General features: G+C 42.8%; 2 protein-coding genes across 3 annotated transcripts in view; one reads left to right on the top strand and one right to left on the bottom strand.

The window, feature by feature from the left end:
* The window catches only part of MRPS27 (mitochondrial ribosomal protein S27), a 1,100,726-nt gene that overhangs the window by 85,085 nt on the left and 999,275 nt on the right, over positions 1–16,366 (bottom strand). The window contains exons 2-3 of one of the 2 annotated variants that reach the window (XM_050793573.1): positions 14,045–14,127; positions 7,996–8,073 (exon numbers count right to left, since the gene is read on the bottom strand). In XM_050793573.1, the coding sequence (XP_050649530.1) occupies positions 7,996–8,073; positions 14,045–14,117 (151 nt within the window). In that variant the 5' untranslated portion in view covers positions 14,118–14,127. Of the gene's footprint in view, positions 1–2,161; positions 2,187–7,995; positions 8,074–14,044; positions 14,128–16,366 lie in introns of those variants that run through there. The other variant, XM_050793574.1, reaches the window with a different exon arrangement.
* Positions 1–16,366, top strand: part of PTCD2 (pentatricopeptide repeat domain 2) — a 475,022-nt gene that overhangs the window by 420,667 nt on the left and 37,989 nt on the right. The window contains exons 2-3 of the mRNA XM_050793582.1: positions 14,272–14,414; positions 16,059–16,151. Coding sequence (XP_050649539.1) covers positions 14,303–14,414; positions 16,059–16,151 — 205 coding nt within the window. The 5' untranslated portion in view covers positions 14,272–14,302. The remainder of the gene's footprint in view (positions 1–14,271; positions 14,415–16,058; positions 16,152–16,366) is intronic.

Raw genomic sequence — 16,366 nt, 5'->3', positions numbered from 1 at the left:
ACAGCAAAACGAAATCTCAGCTAAAATGGAAGAAGTGTCTGTAAGAGACAGACCTGAATGCAAATGTGTCAATCAAATACTCTTTGGATTAAAAAAGGAGGTTCTCCAAAAACAAATCAACAGAAAACAAACCAACAAACCAACAGAAACCAACACAAACAAGCAAAACAGTAACCCAAACCAAAACGTGTCCCAAGATTTGTGATCTGAAAAATCAGAAATAAGATATTTAATCCAGTAGAGCTCATGAATCCAATTCAGCTCCAGTCACCTGGGTGCTCGCTCCTTGGCAGAGAGACTCAAGAAAACTTCCTCTCATGGAACTCAGGGAGCTTCCCAATAATGTGAACATTAATGGAATATTTAATATTACAGAAGTACTGGTTTTTTAGAATAGTATGATTAGCTACGTTTTAAAAAATCCTTATCTTTTAGAGGTACATATCAAAATACATACAAAATAACCCGATAATTAAGTTTGTTAAAAAGTAATCTGGTGAACAGGTGGGGAGGGATGAAACAACATTGGTAGGGAATTGATAACTGCTGGAGCTGGGTGACAGTACACAGGGGTTTATTCTACTCTCTCTACTTCTGTATGTTTCTATTAAAAAGATTCAGAAAGAGTTAAGGGGGGCACATAGCAAACAACTGTATTATACACGAGCCTTTATTTGGATCCTGATTCAACGAAATCATAAAAAAAAAAAAAATATGAGAGTATCAGGGATATCTGAGCCAGGCACGGTGGCTCACGCCTGTAATCCCAGCACTTGGGGAGGCCGAGGTGGGCGGATCACGAGGTCAGGAGTTTCAGACCAGCACGACCAAAAGGTGAAACCCCATCTCCACTAAAAATACAAAAAGCCGGGCGTGGTGGCGGGCGCCTGTAATCCCAGTTACTCGGGAGGCTGAGGCAGGAGAATCGCTTGAACCCGAGAGGTGGAGGTTGCAGTGAGCTGAGATCGTGCCATTGCACTCCAACCTGGGTGACAAGAGCAATACTCCGTGTCAAAAAAAAAAAAAAAGGCAGGGCCTGGTGGCTTACGCCTGTAATCCCAGCACTTTGGGAGGCTGAGACGGGTAGATTACAAGGTCAGAAGATCGAGACCATCCTGCCCAACATGGTGAAACTCCGTCTCTACTAAAAATACAAAAAAAAATTAGCCGGGCACCTGCAGTCCCAGCTAGCTACTCCGGAGGCTGAGGCAGGAGAATGGCCTGAACCCGGGAGGCGGAGCTTGCAGTGAGCCGCGATCGCGCCACTGCACTCCAGCCTAGGCCACAGAGGGAGACTCCGTCTCAAAAAAAAAAAAAAAAGATTATCAGGGATATCTGAACACTAACTGGATATTTCGTGATATTTACAACTCTATTAATATTTTAGGTGTGATAATGGTATTGAAAAGTATCCTTATCTTTTGGAGATCTATATCAAAATATTTACGGATGAAATGATTTACTGCCTGGGATCTCCTTCAAAATTAACCAAAGCATCGGGATGGGGAAACAGTAATAAGATAAAACAAAGACTAAGAGCTGATAATTGTTGAAGCCAGTTGATGGGTAAAGGTGGCTCCTTATACCAAGGTGTCAAATGTTAAAACATTAAAAAAAAAAATCTGTGGCGTTAGAAGTCAGGATACCGGTTACCTTCGGAGAGACTAAGTGGGGCCCACAATAAGGGCTTCTGGGGTAGTAGGAATGCTCTGCTTCCTACACAGGTTTACTTGCTTTGTGATAATTCATCTATGTCTATATTATGACTTGCACACTTTTTAGTATGTATATTACACTCTAATAGAAGTATTTTAAAGAAGAAATCGACTACTTTAATGTAGATGGAAGACCCTATGGTAGAGTCTCAGGTACTACAGCAATCACTGAGAAACCTTTTTGGGCGGAAAGGAAAGTCAGGCTCTTGCCCCGTTTCCTCCTCTCTACAGTGAAACGGGTAGCGGCCCTGGCTGGCTGCTGAGAGCGCGGAACGGGGCAGCGTTCTGACGTTCGCACCGGGGCCCTCGGGACGCAGCGCGGGCGCAGGTCCTAGACGCGGCATTGTCCCTGGCGCTGGGAAACTGCCCTTACGCTAGGGCCCTCCCCGAGGAGCTCTCTGGCACAATCAGCCACGAGGACGAAGAGGGGGGCACCGGAACCGCACGCAGACTCAGAGGCCAGAACGTCTCTGTCGCCGTCCTCCCAGGCGGGGCAGGGCTCAGGGGAGACTGCGCTCGGGCGGATGAAGCCCACACCCACACGCCGCAGTGTCCCTTGCTGCCTCGCTCTCCAATGGGGATGGGAGCGGTGAAAGCCTCATATCGGCCCTCCTCCCTCCCCCAATCAGCGAGCCCGCTCCGAGCACCTCACGGCCCTCTGGATGGCGGCGCCCAATCACAGCGCTCCACATGCTGGGCGCGGCCTTGCGTGCGCACATTACCCGACAGCCCCGCGCCCACTCGCCACGTTCCACCCGAGGGGCGGCGGATTCCCGCAGGGGCCACACTGCCACCTACTGTCCCATCTCCAGAGCTGGAGCCACGGGCGCTCTCCCTACCTTGTGGCCTACCTGCTCAGTGCCAATAGCTCAACCCAAACGCTCAAATAAAAATGAGGGAAAGCAAGTAGTGATGTCGAGTAAAACCGAAAACAATGTCCATTTGGAAAAAAGCGGCAACAATTACATTCCAGTACACAGTAGGAAAAAGTCTCAAAAGCTCTCTTTCTTCCAAGCAGTGTGAGTTCAAAAACCTTATTTCACCTCACGCGTTTTATATAGGGCTAAAAACAAGGGGCCTAGAGACTCCTCGGTCCACATATTTCTGAAGCACCTGCATGTCAGACGGCGAGGCAGGCATTACCATCATCTCTAATTTATAGGCACAGAAACCAAGTGTGACAGCTGAAAGCCGCAGAACTGGGACTGACACCCAGAAGTCGGCCTCCCAAGTGCAGACTTCAGCACATCACACACAAGGAAGGCACACAGTGCTGAAATATAGGGCAGGAAATATCGATTCTGACTGAAGAGATTCAGGATGTAGAAAGATATTCTAGGCAGAGGGGACAGCTGTCACGGTGGCAGGAAAGAATTCAGTAAATGGTGGCTAGTACTGCTTTTCCAAGAAAACTAGTCTTAACTGAGAAAAGGGGACAAATGTCTCCATGTTATATTTACTCATTGCAGACTTTTTTTTTTTTTTTTTTTTTTTTGAGACAGGGTCGGCTCTGTTGCCCAGGCTGGAGTGCAGCGGCGTGATCTCTGGCTCACTGCAACCTCTGCCTCCCGGGTTCAAACGATTCTCCTGCTTCAGCCTCCGTAGCAGCTGGGATTACAGGTGTGCGTCACCACGCCCGACAAATTTTTGTAATTTAGTAGAGACAGTATTTCACCATGTTGGCCAGGCTGGCCTGCCTCAGCCTCCCAAAGTGCTGGGATTACAGGCGTGCGCCACTGCGTGCAGCCCTGTTGCAGATTATTATACTCATTCTTTGGCAAACAGTTACTGCTTACTCAGATATCCGTGACAATGTTCCCTGGATTTGTGTGACTGACTATACCCAACACTAAGACACCAAACCTAGTGGCCTCATTTCCTAATCATCCCTACATACCTAGGAAAGTGTTAATAAGCTTTCCTGAAATTCGTCATTCCCTCATCTGTGCTTCACTGTACTTTGCTTATAATTCATATATGGCACATCAGAACACGCCTTGCTGTAGAACTATGAGTCCATACTGATCTGATCACTAGAACAGTGGTTCCCTAAAGGTATAGTATTGGCCTTATAGAGCATTTTAGGATATGTGGAGGTTGTTCTTGATTGTCACAATGACTGGAAGGCATTACTGGCACTTAATGAACAGAAAACAGGGAATTCAGATGACCTGCAATGCTGAGACTGTCCCGTACATCAAAACACTGTCTCTAGTGGGAGTCAGAGCTCTCAGTATGGAAGACAGGAGATACAAATATGGACTGGAGCAAGGCAAGAAGAATCCCATGGGGATGAACTTGGGATTGGTGTGAATTCAATATTTGCAAAATATATATGGTATATGTACATGCATATGTGTACATGTATGTGTTTATGTGTATGTGCATTCATTTTTTTTTTTTTCCAGAACTGTCCACTGAATGGGCCAAGAAGCAAAAATTTCACAGTAGCAAAAGGACACCTAGCACCTAGATCTTGGTTTCTACTGCTATTCCTCACCAAAAGTAACCAGAGCTCCTTGGAGAAATGGTTGATTCCAGGGGTAGGACAGGAAAGGTGCACAGTGAGCCTGAAACACCTTGTTATATGAGAGAAAGTAAGTTATCAAAAAAGAGGGGGTTGGGGGAAAATGGAAGCCAGCTTGAAAGGGCTTCCATCAGCCAAGTCTGCGATAATTAGACCATCAAAATAATTGAGGGTAATGAATCATTTAAAAAATTCACAAATTGATGATTTAAACATAATGCATGATAATAAACAGATAAATGAGAAAGAAATGAGAGAAAAGGAGCAGTTCTTCCTTATAGTAGAATACTGAGTGTTAGCTAGTAAATCTGGAGAAATTTTCAGAGTTGGAAAACCATTACTTTGCAACCATTATAGTAAAGATTGATTCAGGCTAAAGCCATGAATGGATGCTAAATCTAAGAGCAAACTTTTGATAAGCAACAGATATCTGCATTGTATTAAAGTGTCTCTTCAAGAATAGCCCATTAATCAGAAGGGAGAAAAACAGTAACTCTACAGTGAAGAAATCAGACACAGTTGACTAGGTGATCAAAGTTGACATCACCAGTGAAGGCATAAGGTATCAGGTATGTCCACATGTGATACCCTGGCAGGAGCACAACATTACTGAGAGTATTCTGGCTGGGGAAGCATAACAATGAGAAAATAACAGAAAAATCCAAAAAAGAGGAATATTCTATTACAAAGAGATTGAATTTTTTAAAAATATATAGGACAATGTCATAAGAAACAAAGGATAAGGGACTATGATTCTAGACCGCATCCTGTACTGGATGAGGAAAAATGCTATGAGAGACATTATTGGGTCAATTTCCAAAATTGGGATATGAATAGTAAAGTATGATATTAATGTCAAAATTTCTCAAGTTGGTAACTGTGCTATGATTATACAATAGAATATCCTTGTATCAGGTAATGTACATTGAAGTATTCAGGATAAAGAGCTATAATATATGAAACAAACTGCCAAATGATTAAAGAAAGTGTGTATACACGGGGAAGGAGGAGAGAGAAAGCAAAAACAAATGAATCAAAATGGTAACAACAGGTGAACATGAGTAAAAGTAGTGCTGTGGTTTAAATATTTGTCTCCTCTGAAACTCATGTTGAAATTTAATCCCCAGTGTAACAGTATTGAGAGGCCAGTGGATCATGAGGGCTCGCCCCTGATGAATGAATTAATCCATTCATGGACTAATGGGTTATCATGGAAGTGGACTGGTGGCTTTGTAAGAGGAAGAGAGACCTGAGCTACCATGCTCAGCCCCCTCTCCATGTGATGCCCTGAGCTACCTCAGGACTCTACAGAGTCCTCACCAGCAGGAAGGCTCTCACCAGATGCCACCCCTCAACGCTGGCCTTCTCAGCCTCTCTAAATGTAAGAAATAAATTCCTTTTCTTGATAAATGATCCAGTTTCAGGTATTCTGTTATAAACAACAGAAAACAAACTAGGACAGATATAGAGGAGTTCTTTGCAGTTTTTATAAGTTATTATTTTTATAAATTACTTCCCCCTGGGCGCGGTGGCTCAAGTCTGTAATCCCAGCACTTTGGGAGGCTGAGGCGGGCGGATCACCTGATGCCAGGAGTTCAAGACCAGCCTGGCCAATAGGCAAAACCCTGTCTCTATTAAAAATGCAAAAATTAGCTGGGCATGGTGGCTTGCACCTGTAACCCAAGGTACTCAGTAGGTGGAGGCAGGAGAATCACTTGAACTCAGGAGGCGGAGGTTGCAGTGAGCCAAGATCACGTCACTGTACTCCAGCCTGGGCAACAGTGCAGACTCTCTCAACAATGACAATAACAACAAAATTATTTCCAAATTAAAAGATAAAAAAAATTTGCCATGCCATTTGTGACATAACAATTACACCAATTACACCACCAAAAACAACCCGTTTATAATTAATGGAACTAACTCCATTTTTCATATAAGCAAAGTATTTTTTTAAGGAAAATAAGGTGAATTTTCCATAAATGCAACTCTATATTGAAGGAAGACAGACCTTTGAATCAGTCAGAACTTTACCAAGAGTTCATTCTATAAATAAAATTATGTCATTATGATACTGCCACTCCTGGTATTTGAATTCACCAGTATACCACATCTGTACCCATCTACTCTTTTTCCATGTCTATAATTATTCCACATTTATATGCAATATTTACTTGTTTCATTGTTTCTTGGTATAGTTTTGCCTAGACATTTGTTTACAAATTGAAATACATATTGTTTAAGTTACTCCCCTTTTGTTTCTCCTCTGTATCATGGCGAGGGAGTCATATTGATTTTTTTTTTTTTTTTTTTTTTTTTGAGACCAAGTCTTGCTCTGTCGCCCAGGCTAGAGTGTAGTGGCACGATCTGGCTCACTGCAACCTCTGCCTCCCGGGTTCAAGCAATTCTCCTGCCTCAGCCTCCGGAGTGGCTGGGATTACAGGCGCCTGCCACTGTGCCCAGCTAATTTTTGTGTTTTTTAGTAGAGACAGGGTTTCGCCATTTTGGCCAGGTTGGTCTTGACCTCCTGACCTTGTGATCCACCCGCCTCAGCCTCCCAAAGTGCGGGGGTTATAGGTGTGAGCCACCACACCCGGTCATATACTGATTTTTAAAACAGTAAGTATAGATAGATTATATTAACTATGAATTCGGTTTCAAGATGGTAAAAGAAGAGACAAGAAGGCTACCCCAGGCCTCTTACAGAGAGAATCAGAATGTAAGTTTCTTATGGAGAAGCTACGATTACTTATCTTCAGATCTTCCCCAGCTCTGCTTTCGCTGGCCTGTGCACATACACCCATTTCAGAGCCACAACCAACTCTGCTTGTGCAATCACATCATCAGTAAAGAAAAGGATGAGATCTTTGAAAACCCCAATAAGGTACCATTACAGACAGCAATGTCTCCTGCACTTATGTGAAAAATCCATAAACACAGGGGACTTTATTCTTAACTGACATAAGCCCAAAAAACAGCAAAAGAAATCTGGGGGAATATATTAGATCAGCATAGGAATTGATCCAAAAATTACATCAGTCTCATAAAACTATCACCAATCTATTTACTTTATTAATGTTCCGATGATGTTATATATACCAAAGGGCAGGCAGTACCAAAAGTCTAAAGTATGTACATTTTTAAAAACTGCTCATTGAGTCAGTGATTTCTTTTCGGGCTTGGTACTTTACAAAAGACAGGCTGTTGTCTGTGTAACATGACATAGGGAACAGGAGAAAAGAAAGTATAATTACAAGCCCAAAGCCTGGGAAGATGTTAACCAACTATTTGCCTAAACAGCTTACATGAGATTGTAACTGCCTTCAAACCTGTCACCTGGTAATGAAATAGAGTCGAAAAGGGCTCTGAAGACCACAAGAGGAGTTAAGAAAATAAAGAGATTGACAATAAGACAGGACGAAATATAAAATACGAAATTCTGTAAAACAGACAGGCTGCATGGAAACCATATGGTAAAAATTGACAAAAAACAAAAGAAAGGAACTGTTTACATTTCCTTTGAGGCAGCTCCTCAAATTCCTCCTCATGGAGGTGAAAATGAAATATTAGAAATGAACAGGATACAAATGATTTTGCCATGTATAAAAGTCTAACTGTTTAAGACTTAAAACATACTTATCTGAATTGAATAATCATAAAAGCATAATTTCATATATACATTATGTGAATAAATGATGGAAGACATACGGAGTGACCGAAAATGACACATATAATAGTCCAATAGGTACATACCAAGACAGTAATGTTCTTTTTCTCTTGCTTCCCATTTGTGGCTGTCTACATAGGCTGCAGAAAGCAGGCATCTTTTACCTGAGAAAATAGACAATTATTTCGACACACATGGTTTTACAACAGGTTCATTTTATATGTTTTATTAAATATATCTTTGCTATCCTTTCAACTACTAGATTATGTATTTTAAAAAATCGAATACAGTACAGCAACCAATATTGCATAGTTGACAATTCAGTGAAGAACAAAATACATTCAATCCCTACCAAGTGGAAGATGCAGAAAAACTGATAATTTTCACAATAATTTTTTAAATAAACAGGGTCTTGCTATAGCCCAGGCTGAAATGCAGTAGCTATTCACAGGCACAATCCCACTACTGATCAGCCCAGGAATTTTGATATGCTCAGATTCCAACCTGGTTCACCCTTCCTGAAGCAACCTGGTAGTCCCCTGCTCCAGGGGTCAATCATCATTTCAATGCCAAACTTAGTGTGGACACTTGATCGGTATCGTGCACTACAGCCCAGAACTCCTGGGTGATCTTCCTGCCTCAGCCTCCCAAGTAGTTAGGATTACAGACACACACCACTGTGCTATGCTCATAATTTTATGGATAAAACTGCTGATAATTTTGTTCCTATAACTTTAAGACTAGGAGCCACTTGTTGCTAGTAAATTATAACCCAGGCAAGCCCTAGAACACCTTCTTAGAACCAAAAACACCTGCTAACTGTTGCTTAACTCATTAATTAAATGCCTTATAATTATTATGCCTAAAAATATTTTCATCTTAGATCCACAGGTTTCACTCATTTCACATAAAGCAAAGAGTAGTATCTTACCCAATGAGCCAGCACCCTAGTAGTAAATTAAAGAAACTCACTAAGCCAAAGCTGAGGTAACATACAAGATAGCATACCACCATTCCTAGCTCCTCGCACAATGCCTAGCCTTTGGCAGTGTTTAACAAACATGAGCTCAAGGAGTGAATGAGAAAGAATGAATGACAAGTTCATCAAAATTTAAAACTTTTGTGCTTCGAAGTACAATCTCAGGAAAGTGAAAGTACAACCCAAAGAATGGAAGAAAACATTTGCAAAACATTTATGCAGTACAGGACTTGTATCCAAAATATTTCAATAAATACAACTCAAAAATAAAAGACAACCCAAATGAATGATGGGTAAAGGATTTAAACAGGTATACCTTTAAAAACATATATACACTGAGGTGGGTGGATCACTTAAGCTCAGGAGTTCAAGACCAGCCTGGAAAACATGGTGAAACCCCTTTTCTACAAGAAATACAAAAATTAGCCAGGCACGGTGGCGTGCACCTGTAGTCCCAACTACTCAGGAGGCTGAGGTGGGAGAATCGATAGAGCCCAGGCGGCAGAGGTTGCAGTGAGTCAAGATCATGCCACTGTATTCTAGCCTGGGCAACAGAGTGAGACTCTGTTTCCAAAAAAAAGGAAGAAAGAAAAGAAAGTAAAATATATATGTATACACACACAAATAGTCAATAATCATAAGGACAGATGCTTAACATAATTTGCCATTAGAGAAATGCAAAACAAAATCACCTGGAGAAACGAATGATCCTCATTACAATGACCACCATCAAAAAACAGATAATGACAGCTGCTGGGGAGGATGCAGAGACACCAGAAACTCATACCTTACTGGAGAGAACATAAAACAGTACAGCTGCTTTTCAAAGAATTTAGCACCTCCTCAAAATGTTAACATGGAGTTACTCAATCACCCAGCAATTCCACTCCTAAGTTTACAACCAAGAAAAATGAAAACTTGTGTCCACAGAAAATTTGTACACAAATGTTCACAGTAGTATTATTCATAATGGACAAAAAGTGGAAACAACCCAAATATCCATCAATTGATGAACAGATAAACAAAATGTGGTCTGTCCTTACAATGGAATAGTATTTGGCAATAAAAAATGAAGTACTGATACATGCTACATGGATGAACCCTGAAAACATGTTAAGTAAAAAAGATGCCAGTCACAAAAGACCACATATTATATGATTCCATTATATGAATGATCCAGAATAGGCAAGTCTGTAGAGACAGAAAGTAGATTCATGGTTGCTAAGGGCTAAAGGTGGGGGTCAGGAAAGCTAGAGGTGAAATTGGGAGCAATTGCAAATAGGCATGGAATTTCTTTTTTGGATAATGAAAATATCCTAAAATTGCTTGTGATGATGGCTCCAGAACTCTGTCTTTATACTAAAACCTTTGAATTGTATATTTCATTTGTTGTTTTTTGTTTGGTTTTGAGACAGAGTTTCGCTCGTTGCCCAGGCTGGAGTGCAATGGTGTGATCTCGGCTCACTGCAGCTTCCACCTCCCAGGTTCAGGTGATTCTCCTGCCTCAGCCTCCCAAGTAGCTGGGATTACAGGCACCCGCCACCATGCCCAGATAATTTTTTGTAGTAGAGACAGGGTTTCATCATGTTAGCCAGGCTGGTATCAAACTCCTGATCTTAGGTGATCCACCAGCCTTGGCCTCCCAAAGTGCTGGGATTAGAGGTGTGAGCCACCACGCCTGGCCTGAATTGTATATTTTAAATGGATGAATTTTATGGCATGTGAATTATACCTCAATAACCCTGTTTTAAAAAATAGAAATACAGCCAGGTGCAGTGGCTCATGCCTGTAATCCCAGCACTTTGGGAGGCTGAGGCAGGCAGACCAGCCTGATCAACATGGAGAAACCTTGTCTCTACTAAAAATTAGCCAGGCGTGGTGGTGCATGCCTGTAATCCCAGCTACTTGGGAGGCTGAGGCAGGAGAATCACTTGAAGCCAGGAGGCAGAGGTTGCAGTGAGCCGAGATCGCACCATTGCACTCCAGCCTGGGCAACAAGAGCGAAACTCTGTCTCAAAAACAAAACAAAACAGAACAGAAAAACAGAAAAAATGACAGATAATTATGCTGAGGTCACAGCAGACCAAAAGCCCAACATAACTAGATAGCATGGGGGCTGATTAAACACAATATTGGAATGCTGTTGTTATTCTCTACCTACTTTCCAACTCAAACAAATAAACAAATACAAACACATTCGTGTGAATTTATACACAGTTCAATCATTCTGTTACCGTGAGCACAGATCTTTACTAGAATAATATATCTAAATTTGAGTTCTACAGATTAAATAATGAGACAACAATAAGGTTTCCAAAGACGGTTTCAAAAGGGGAACTAAGAAAAGACTGTAATTATTTAATTTAATTTCTTTTTTTTTTTTTTTTTGGAAATGGAGTTTCACTTTTGTTGCCCAGGCTGGAGTGCAATGACGCGATCTCGGCTCACTGCAGCCTCCACCTTCTGGGTTCAAGCGATTCTCCTGCCTCAGCCTCCTGAGTAGCTGGGATTACAGGCATGCGCCACCACACCTGACTAATTTTGTATTTTTAGTAGAGACGGGGTTTCCCCATGTTGGCCAGGCTGGTCTCAAACTCCCGACCTCAGGTGATCCGCCCACCTCAGCCTCCCAAAGTGCTGGGATTACAGGTGTGAGCCACCACACCTAGCCTAATTTTATTTATTATTATTTTTTTTGAGATGGAGTCTCGCTGTGTTGCCCAGGCTGGAGTGTAGTAGAGTGCTGCCTCCAGGGTTCAAGCAATTCTCCTGCCCCAGGGGGATGGTTCTAGGATACCCCCTTGCATACCAAAATCTGAGAATGCAGAAGTTCTCTTACATAAAATTGCATAGTATTTGCAAATAACCCACAAACATCCTCCTGCATTACTTTAAGACTGGGTTGTCCATTTTTTGGCTTCCCTGGGTCACACTGGTAGAAGAACAATTGTCTTGGGCCACACATACATATACTACACTAACACTAATGATAGCTGATGGGCAAAAAAAAAAAAAAAAAAAAAAAAAAAAAAACACTAAAAATCTCATAACATTTTAGGAAAGTTTACAAATTTGTGTTGGGCCACATTCAAAACTGTCCTAGACTGAGGGTCGGACAAGCTGCTTTAAGTCATCTCTAAGTTACTTATAATACCTAATACAATATAAATGCAATGTAAGTGGTTGTCATATTGTATTTTTCTTTGTATTATTTTGCTGTTGTATTATTTTTTATTATTAAGTTTTTTTTTGTTTTGTTTTTTAGTATTTTTGATCCGCTGTTGGTTGAATCTGCAGATGCAGAATGCTGGGATAAGGAAGCCAACTGCACTCCCAGATACCAGTGACTTGCTTACTCTCTACTTATTATCTCTTATTCTCTATGCCTTCATTCTAGCATATGCTTCATTCTAGCATAAGTAATCACCCTTCTATATTCTGAAGTCAGAAAGGACAATATCTAGATCACTGCTCAAGAGTTCTGAACTGGGAGATTAAAAAGCTGGGCCAGCTGGGCACGGTGGCTCACGCCTGTAATCCCAGCACTTTGGGAAGCAGAGGCAGGTGGATCACGTGAGGTCGGCAGTTCAAGAGTAGCCTGACCAACATAGAGAAACCCTCTCTCTACTGAAAATACAAAATTAGCCGGGAGTGGTGGCGCATGCCTGTAATTGCAGCTACTCCGGAGGGTGAGGCAGGAGAATCACTTGAACCCGGGAGGCAGAGGTTGCAGTGAGCCGAGATCGCGCCATTGCACTCCAGCCTGGGCAACAAGAACAAAACCCATCTCAAAAAAAAAAAAAAAAAGGCTGGGGAGGTGATAGTGGAGAAACACAGGACTCCCAGAATGCCCTCTGTGTGTACTTGTTCATGGAAACCACATGAACAGAAAATAGCTACAACAGCTAATTCTTACTAAGGTGGCAAGCATTGTGCATAACACTGCCTAATGTGTGATGTTAAACGTTTTCACCAGGTCAGCCACTTAATCGTCAGAAAACTGGTGGCCAACTATGAGGTTTCACATTGATGTTTAATTGCTGTTCCTAAAGAAGTGCGTGCATTTTTAAAAAACAGAGGATGGGAGGTAGGTTGGAAAGGGAAGATAAGCGGCATTGGAAAAATCGACTGTGATTACTGCATTTTTATCAAATATGTCTGTCTGGATTATGTGGTTAGAATTACTGCAAATTTGGCTTCTGTAAATACTTTAAAACTTTTTCCAGTGTTTTCATTATTAGATCCACTATGCAGGCTTTGAGTGGGCTGCCATTTAATTCAGATATCAAAGTACTTTACAAGTAACTATTAGCATTTATTATCTACACGTGGAAAACTATAGCAAAGAAAGGTCAATCAAAAGTTGTGCTCAAGGTCATCAGATAAAATGAGATTAATACTGAAAAATTCTTCCACGAAGACCAGGGGTCCGGCTAAGTGTGGTGGTGGTAAAAATGTTTATCAGACGTCCCTCTAAAGAAACCTCAGATGGGAGAAATATGTACCAGCCCCAGGAATGGACACATTTGGATTTTTCCTTTTTCTTTTTTTTTTTTTGAGACAGGGTCCCGCTCTGTTGCCCAGGCTGGAGTGTAGTGGCGCGATCTCTGCTCACTGCAACCTCCGCCTCCCGAGTTCAAGCGATTCTCCCGTCTCAGCCCCCCGAGTAGCTGGGATTACAGGCGCGCGCCACCACGCCCAGATAATTTTTTTGTATTTTTTAGTAGAAATGGGGTTTCGCCATGTTGGCCAGGCTGGTCTCGAACTCCTGGTCTCGAACTCCTGGCGATCCGCCCGCCTAGCGCTCCCAAAGTGCCTGGACCACAGGCGTGGGCCACCGCGCCCGGCGCACATTTGGGTTTCGTGGTCAGCAAAAGCACGACCACCCCAACACATAAATCTGGCGAATCATACGCAAATTCCCTCAGGCTATATAACCTTCCACCGCTCTTCATACCTTTGGACAGGCACATACTGTTATTTTAGTGAAGGAAACGGATCAGAGACCTTGTCTCCTTTTTCTGCACTACCAAACACACCAAACGGCGTCCCTAGCAATCAGATTCCAGAAACATTTCCTTTCCTCTTGAAAGCCCACCGCTCCCTTCACTCAAAGAACAGAATAATCAGGGGCCTAAAGAAGCTGTCCAGCCAACCTGCAGGAAAGAGCTGTGGAAGAACCACTTGCCGCGCCAAAAGCATCCCGCGCCGCACTATGGAGGCAGCCATCTTGGAGCGTACCAAAACGAAGGGCCAACGGGTTACGGACAGAGGAAGGGGCGGAAGGGGCGGGGTTACAGCTCGACCTCTCGGGGCGCCCAGAATTGGACGAATCCCGTTTGTCGCTCTCGGCGCCAGGACCGACGCTCCGCCTCCTCGCCCCGGTTCCAGTAGTTGGTATAGTCCGAGACGGTATGGCTGCGGCACTTCGGCCCTCGAGTCGAGTTCTCCTGCAGGCATCGCAGATTTCGATGTATCCTGGGGTGGGAGGCTCCGGCTCCGTCAGCTGCCGCTGCCCTCTCGGAGGTATCCGCGGCCTTAGCCTAGGGAAAGGGGGGAGGGATGGGAGAGAAGGGAGTGTTAGACCCCAGCTAGCGTCTCTTTGGAGCAGCCACAGCTCCTAAGTCACTCACTGGCCTGGAGCGCACCCTCGCCCTCTAGTTGCACGTGGGGGCAGTGGTGACCCCTGGGGGTCGTGGATACCCCCAGTGCCTGCAAGTCGAAGGACTGCTGGGGTCTTGACATTGGGGCTGTAATGCTCCCTCATATGGGGCGACGTTGGTCTTCAGGAACACCCCTCCAGCGTTGGGAGACATTATTTTCTTTCTTTTTTTTTGAGACGAAGTCTCGCTCTGTCGCCCAAGCTGGAGTGCGGTGGCACGATCTCAGCTCACTGCAACCTCCGCCTCCCGGGTTCAAGCGATTCTCTTGCCTCAGCTTCCCGAGTAGTTGGAACTACAGGCGTGCGCCACCACGCCCGGCTTATATTTTGTATTTTTAGTAGAGACAGGTTTCACTATGGCCAGGCTGGTTTCGAACTCCTGACCTCGTAATCCACCCGCCTCGGCCTCCCAAAGTGCTGGGATTATAGGCGTGAGCCACCGCGCCCGTCCTTTTTCTTTTCTGCAGAGTTTGGGAGCAGAGGTCTTAAGGAGTCTGAGTTCTGCTAACAATCTAAAAGACTTTAGCACGTTTCTTCATTTTTCAAAACTGTCCTTTAACATCTCTATGAAAAGAGTTAAATTTGAAGATGCTAGTGAGTGATAGTAAAAATGTTTGTCAGGCATTACTTTAAGGTATTTTATATACATTAATTCCTTTTCTCTAGACAACACCCAGCAAGAGAAGTACCATTCTTTTCTCCATTTACAGAGGAGGAACAAGGTTAAGTAATTTGCCCAAGGTCAGAGGGAACTGTTAGAGGCGGGATTTGAACACAACCAACAATAGAGAGACCTACTCCTAACCACTTCATTGGACTGCCTTTCTGTAAATAAATAGCAATTTTTATTGTTACCTTGTTACTGCAGCTCAGAGAACTCTGTTAGTTCGTGATTCTTTGGCCAAGCTTCATCCTTTTTATGTCATGCATAGCCAAGGATCTAAAGAAAGGATGATGTTTCCCAAATCTAGTAAGCTGTGATCAGTGATTTCCATGTATCTCAGATGTATTTTGAGTCCACATCTGAGAGGCCTTAACCCCCTCATTTCACAGAGGACAAAACTGGGAGTTCCAGTGATCACGCTGCAGCTTTTTCCACTACTCTATGCTTCTCCCTGAATAAACCAAAACTAAATATGCCTGTTTTGCATTTAAATGTTACTGGTTTTTTTTTAATGCCCTTGATACCCTTTAACAGATGGCGAATGCCCATTTGTACTTCAAATCCCAACGTCCTGTCAACCAGTCCCCACACACGGTTTCTCACTAGCTATGGTTAATCACTAGCTTCATTCACACACACAAGTAAAACCTGTTTTGCTGAGGATTTGCATTCTCTGATAGTTCATAAATGGTTTTTCCCAGGAATTATATTTGTACAGTCATATTTATACCTGTCTAATGGGTTATTTATAATAGATGTTAATTAGAGGCAGTCAAGCTCTACTCGTGTGCTAACTTCTAAAACAGTCAAAATGACTTTACTTTTTTCTTTCTCTGATTTTTAGCTAAAAGATACCTACTTACAGATAATGTGGTGAAATTAAAAGAATTTCAGCAAAAGAAAGTGGCTGTTGCATGCAGTCTTCCTGGCACTAAAGGTAATGGAATCTATTTTGTTAATTCTGTAATTTATCTGTCGTTTAAGTTTCTCTGTCTTTATCCCTCCCTATTCAGTGTCTCCTTCAGTGACTTTATTATGCCTTAGAAAAAGTTGAGACCATTTATTGTTAGTTTCATAGTGAACTCTTATATTCATTTTGCATCTCACACTTTGTTGCTAGAAAGTCTACAGCTCTCCTCTTATTCCTTCTCT

Source organism: Macaca thibetana, chromosome 6, assembly GCF_024542745.1.
Source record: "Macaca thibetana thibetana isolate TM-01 chromosome 6, ASM2454274v1, whole genome shotgun sequence".
Classification (NCBI taxonomy): Eukaryota; Metazoa; Chordata; class Mammalia; order Primates; family Cercopithecidae; genus Macaca; species Macaca thibetana.
Note: the sequence above shows the minus strand (reverse complement) of the source record. Positions and strands in the feature narration are given on the sequence as shown.